This window comes from Culex pipiens, chromosome 3, assembly GCF_016801865.2.
Source record: "Culex pipiens pallens isolate TS chromosome 3, TS_CPP_V2, whole genome shotgun sequence".
Lineage (NCBI taxonomy): Eukaryota > Metazoa > Arthropoda > Insecta > Diptera > Culicidae > Culex > Culex pipiens.
The window spans coordinates 48,884,130-48,889,885 of record NC_068939.1 but is presented as its reverse complement, the minus strand read 5'-3'; the positions used below and the strand labels follow the sequence as shown (position 1 = coordinate 48,889,885).

The 5,756-nt window shown below is 39.4% G+C and overlaps 1 protein-coding gene and 1 long non-coding RNA gene across 2 annotated transcripts; both read left to right on the top strand.

Moving 5' to 3' along the window:
* The first annotated feature begins 52 nt into the window (after positions 1 to 52).
* On the top strand, positions 53 to 5,562 carry LOC120428617 (zinc finger protein 221-like). The gene is made up of 5 exons (XM_039593662.2): positions 53 to 333; positions 3,814 to 4,697; positions 4,752 to 4,959; positions 5,015 to 5,299; positions 5,363 to 5,562. Exons 1-5 carry the CDS (start codon positions 190 to 192, stop codon positions 5,486 to 5,488), a joined length of 1,647 nt encoding a protein of 548 aa, XP_039449596.1. The 5' UTR covers positions 53 to 189; the 3' UTR covers positions 5,489 to 5,562.
* On the top strand, positions 943 to 1,567 carry LOC120428618 (uncharacterized). The gene is made up of 2 exons (XR_005607149.2): positions 943 to 1,049; positions 1,123 to 1,567. It is a non-coding gene; the product is annotated as an uncharacterized LOC120428618 (long non-coding RNA).
* Positions 5,563 to 5,756: the final 194 nt, after the last annotated feature.

Genomic DNA, 5,756 nt, shown 5'->3' with positions numbered 1-5,756 from the left:
ATGGAATGTCAAAGAACCGCAGCTGTCAACGGAATAATCGGCAGTCGTCCTAATCGGAGTGAAGTTAGCCCCCACCAATATTTTTGTTTACCCACAAGTTTTTGAAAACGGGCGATGTAGTCATATCAAAACAGTTTAGCCATTCCAAGTTTAAATTGCGAGAAATTCAGTGATATTTTGCAGAAGAAAATGCTGCGTAACTTTCCAAATGTTTGTCGGTTGTGCCTCCGGACGGAACCGGAGCAGGTGATGGTGCCGATTCTGGATACAGTGCCGGAATTTGGTGAACAGCTGAGCAACCTGTTGGACGACTTTTGTTCAGCCGCACCAGAGGTAGATTCATATTTTTTTTATTAATTATTTTCTAATATCGTAATCTAATTCACATTACTGACAAAATTTTGAAACGGAAAACGTGTTATGATCGAGGTTGTGATAGAATAACTGAAATTATAAAAAATAGAAAAAAAACTATATTTTAAACCGATACTCGTCCGACGTCGTACAGTTTTCGCTCAAACTGTCGGGTGATTCCCGAAGAGAATACTTTTGAACCGAACGACGAATGTATAGCTTTGATAATCGAGCTGTCAAATCGTAATATGGAGTTAAACTTTCTGAGCAGTTGTTGTGAAGCTTACCAAAACTTTTCTAAAAGTTTAACTTCATGTTGCACACACTTCTAATTTCTCGATAATCTTGAACAATATTTGAAAAATTCGCTAAAGCCAGCTTGACAATGGATTTTGAAGAATTTTACAGTTTTATTTTTTTTGAAACCTTTAATGTTAAATGGTAGCCATTCGGCTAGTATTCCGGTCATAATCTTAAAACATAACAAGTTGAGTTAATAATTGGTTGACCTTTTTATGAATTTTTCATTGGAGCGTTGATTTCTAACATTAATAAATAATTTAAAAATTTTCAAGCATTTTTTTCAAGGGGAAAACCACTCTGCACAGTGCCCCTGAGCAGGCTGTGCCTTGAAGGTGCCCAACGTGCCCGAAGGTGCCCGATTGAAGGTGCCCTGAGGCAAAAATCAACAATCGGTGGGTGATGCTAAGCAACCATTATATTAGAAATGTTTACATTTTTTTTGAACGGTCAGTTGGCATTTTGTAGAAACAAAATTTGATTTTCAAACTGGTCTGTCTTTTTCGAGGTGGTAGCGAGTCGATTCCAACTGCAGGCAGAATTGTGCTAGGAACTACGGAACAAGGACAAGAAGGAGATGACCAAGCAGCTCGAGTAGCTCACCTGAGCTGCTAAAGTTGTTCGTGGCTGAGGCCACAGCGTGGTGCTTGCTGTCTAAAATCAGCGTTGTCCGCAAGGCCATCTCCCGGGTGTCCATGAAAAAGGCAGAGGAGAACCAAGAACTGCGTGTCCCTGGATATACGTAACAAAAAGACGTGCCCCGTGCGTATGGCCCTGAGCAGCGAAAGCGCGCCAAGTTCCAAGAGCAAAAGCGCGGCGTCAAGGCTTAAACACGTCGGTCAAGTCTACTTTTTCATTCAACAAAAGATCGCTGGAATCGTGAAAATATTGTCTGTGCGAGACAGGCGTTTATCCGGGGATGCAAGATGTTTTCCTTCGAAACAAGATGAAAATTTTATAAATGTATTGTTTTGTAAACTCAGTGAAATAAAATCGTGAATAAAAATGTATTTTTGGTTGGACACTTCCTTTATTAACTTTTATGTTATCCAACTTTCTTTTCTCCCGTTGACAGCTATCAGTGGAGCTAATTCTTTTCCGTATCCTGAGAGTTGTCCATTGGATTATGCAGCACGGTAACAATGGAACCTCCTTGCCGTGTTGACCGACAATGACAATGTTTGAGGTGTTCTTCTTGAACAGGTCCTTATTTTTGCCCTTGGTCGACACCATGGGGGGTTGTTCATCCGCGAGGAATCGAATAACTGGTCCGCTGAGCAGGGTTGCCTTCGAACTAAAGTTGCTGTCGTTCCATGAGAGGACGCTGTTAATCAATTTCACGTCAAAAACGAATCTCTTAACAATTTAGAAGTAAACTCATTTCGAATCGGCCAGTATCATGAATTTAAAAAATAGTCTTAAAACTTCATTTATCCGAATGTTAATTTTCTCGTATTTTTGTTGGGAAAACTGCAAACTGATCATATAAATCAAATTTGTGGCCGAAGTTATAGCACGGACGAACGGACATGACACGGGGTTTCAAAAAGTGAAGCAGGTTTTCTTTTATTTCTTCTTGGCGAAAACCAGCGTCCGTGGTTATAGTTTTCCTCACCGAACTGACAATGTTTACAAATTTTAACCTGATTACTAAGATAATTTGAGTTTGCTTGATATGCTGTCAAAATAGGTGCCGAACCTCGTGCCGAACTGTGCCCGAAAGGTGCCCGAGAGGTGCCAAATCGTGCCCGGGGCTCTTTGATCAGAGTGGTTTTCCCCTTGATTTTTTTCTTGTTTTCGCCAGCAATGTTATTAAAGTAGTAAACTGCATTCTTATTATGAAATCCAAATATGCTTGTTAGGCTCATCAAAACGACTGTCAAAAGCACGGAAACAAGTGCATAAAAATTGAGATAAAGAAAATTATTATTCCGGGAAATTTAATTCCTTGTACACGCAGAAAAATAAGGCATATTTGAATCAACAAAACGTTTTGTTGTTTTGAAAATCAAGATTTTTGTTGAATCAACGCTAAACGTCAAAGCAACTTTTTCTAAACAACAAAAGATTTTTGTGGAATTAAGAAAATCAAGGTTTGTTTCAACGCAAAATCGGAGTTGATTATATTCAACAAAAATTTTGTTGAATCATGCCTCGTACAGGCTGATTCTACAAAATATTTTTCTGCGTGTAGGGTCTGAATCGTGACAGCCGTTCAAACGTAGCCTGATGGTAATATCGACCCAAAAATCAAAATTTTCAAAATAAGCCTAAAATTTTCGCATAATCCTAAAAATCACTTTCCCAAAATCATACACATTTTTTTGACAGATTCTGTTAGAACAGAGACAGATCTGTAAAATGTGATGTTTTCAGTTCTAGTCATTTCATTAGGATTGCGTTGTCTTGTAATTGGGTCCTTAAAAATTAAGCTTAATTTAGTGATATCATTGATCACAACGCTTATGAAAGCTTATTTTTCTGAGTAAAACGAACCTCTGTACGACAGCAAAGGATTTAAAATGGAATTTTAAATCAATTTGGAAAAAATATTTCGCTCCCCTCCTTGACAGAAAAGGTCCTACTTGACAGCTCGTTCCAAGGGGACCATAGCTGATCCTTCGAAAAAATGTTGTTTTGTCAATTTATTTGTCTGCATTAAAATGAAAATAAGTGATCAGAAATGGTATAATCATTTAATCGTTGTACATAAAAATATAGATAGGGCTTTAGGCTCATATTTGCTTATGTAAAACGTTTAAAAGTGCGGTGACATAGCGCAATAACGAAGATTTCTTTTTATTATAAAGTATATTGACAATTTTAAAATTTGTTGTTACAGTCCTTAACAAATTTTTCACGTCTCATCTTTTTCAAACTTACTAGAGCAGAGTCGAAAAACCATGAGTGGCATAAATTTAATAAGAAATTTTCAATAGCCTTTTAAGGGAGCGTTCTTTTATTACGTAACGCGAAAAATCGGACTTTTAGACCCCCTCCCCCCCCCCTCGTAACAAAATTTCCATACAAATTTTAAAAAATTTGTATGGAGCGTAACACGGCCTCCGACCCCCCCTCCCCCCCTACTGCGTTACGTAATAAAAGAACGCTCCCTAACTCTAAAATACTTATTTTAACATCAACTTTTAATTCTTGAAGGACATCGCCGCATCGCTCCCTTCGACTGTGTGCCAGCAGTGTCTCAAAGAATTTATCGCTGCCTATAAGTTGAAACAACGACAGGAGTTTCTGCTGAGCTTTCAGGTGGCATACGCTAGGTTCAAATTTGATGCAAACGTGGATTCACTGCGCCAGCTGTATGAGAATAATGTTGACTACATGTGTACGGTATTCTGTGAGTTGGGGATTATAAATGAGAACGAGATGCTCGACTGGGACGCTCTGAGCGAGCAGAAACCAGATTTGGAAGGAATTGGGCAGACGACACCGGCTAACAACAATGAGGTTAGTTTTGACATGGTAATCGACAAAGAAATACTGGTTGATGAAATAAAGATAGAATTCGTGGATATGGAAGTAAATGATTTCCAAACGGTTCAGCAAAATGAACCAAAAACCTACAAAGATCGTAAGTTAGAACATGTCGATAAAAATGAATCGCAAACCAGTGAGCAATCTAAGACAGTTGACACTCAGACTAAAGATCAGACCCTATCTTGTGGCAGCTGCGATTATTCGACATGCAGTGCAGAGGCTTTCGAGTACCATCTGCAAAACCACCCCGTGAGCACTCGAATCTGTGACATTGACGCCTGTGGCAAGCAATTCAAGCAGCGAAAATGTTTGCAGGCCCACAAGAAATCCGCTCACTCGCGATTCATGTGTGCAAATTGTTATGTAACGTTAAAAGACGAGCACTCTCTGAAAGTTCACGCGAAATGGCATGAAGGTGAGACTATTATACCGTGCTTTTACTGTCCGATGAGGTTTGAAGCAAAAGATGAGTACCGCCTCCACTTGGATACGATTCATGGAGCCAATGAATGCCACAGCTGTGATACGTGCGGATTGCAGTTTAAAGAGTGAGTATTTTAAAGATATGCGATGAATTGGTTCTTATTCGAAATTTATTGCAGCGTGACCGCCTTGAGGAGTCACCTCAGAAGCCACGCTGACGTGAGAAATTTTAAATGTCCAGATTGTGACAAGACGTTCAAGTTCAGAAAGGACGTCGTGCGCCACAAGAAAGCTGTTCACGCAAATGAACGATTCACGTGCAAGTACTGTAGCAAATCTTATGTGCGCAATGATAAACTTCGGCAGCACATCGAGCGTTCCCATGATGTAAGTAGGTGGCTTATATGATGTTATCGTGTGTTAATGATGATTTTTGTTTCAGCTTCAAACGTACTTCCTTTGCGAAATTTGTGTTAAATCGTTCCCGACCAAAGAGCAACTGCAGGAGCACAAGGGCCATCACGCAGCTCCCAGAGCGCACCAATGTGCGACGTGTATGGTGACTTATCCGGGCCCGAAGGAGCTCAAAGCGCACCAGTGCATTACCTACCGAGACGATTACGTTTGCTGCGAGCGGGATTTTAAGTTTCACAGGCACTACAATCGGCACATGTTCCTGGCTCACGGGGAAAAGACGAACGTTCGCGTCAAACCGGATTCGATGATGGTAGGTTATAAGGAGTATTTTTATTATTTCAGCAAAATAATTTTGTCTCATTTTATTTTACAGAAATATAAATCTCGATGCAAAAAGTGTAATGCAGTATTTGAGTCGATTAAGCTAAAAGCTTTACACGAGAAGGTTTGCAAGAAGCAGGAAAAGGCACAGAAGCAGGTGGTAACGACATATTTTTGACTCATTTTTAAATATATTGCAACGTTGATTGACAAATTTACCAGAGAATAAAAGCTCGTCTATGAGTACTTGATTTATAATCAGATGACAATCAAAATAATAGGGAAAGTTTAAATCATTAATTTCAAAAAGTTTTAGTAAGTATACGTGAAGGTATATCTAGGAGGTGTGTTTAAGAAGTTCAATTTTTAAGTGATTTTGTAGCCATCTCTCAGTGAGGAAGGCAAAGTAATTTCGCATAGGGATGTACGTGAAGTTAGCCCTTCCG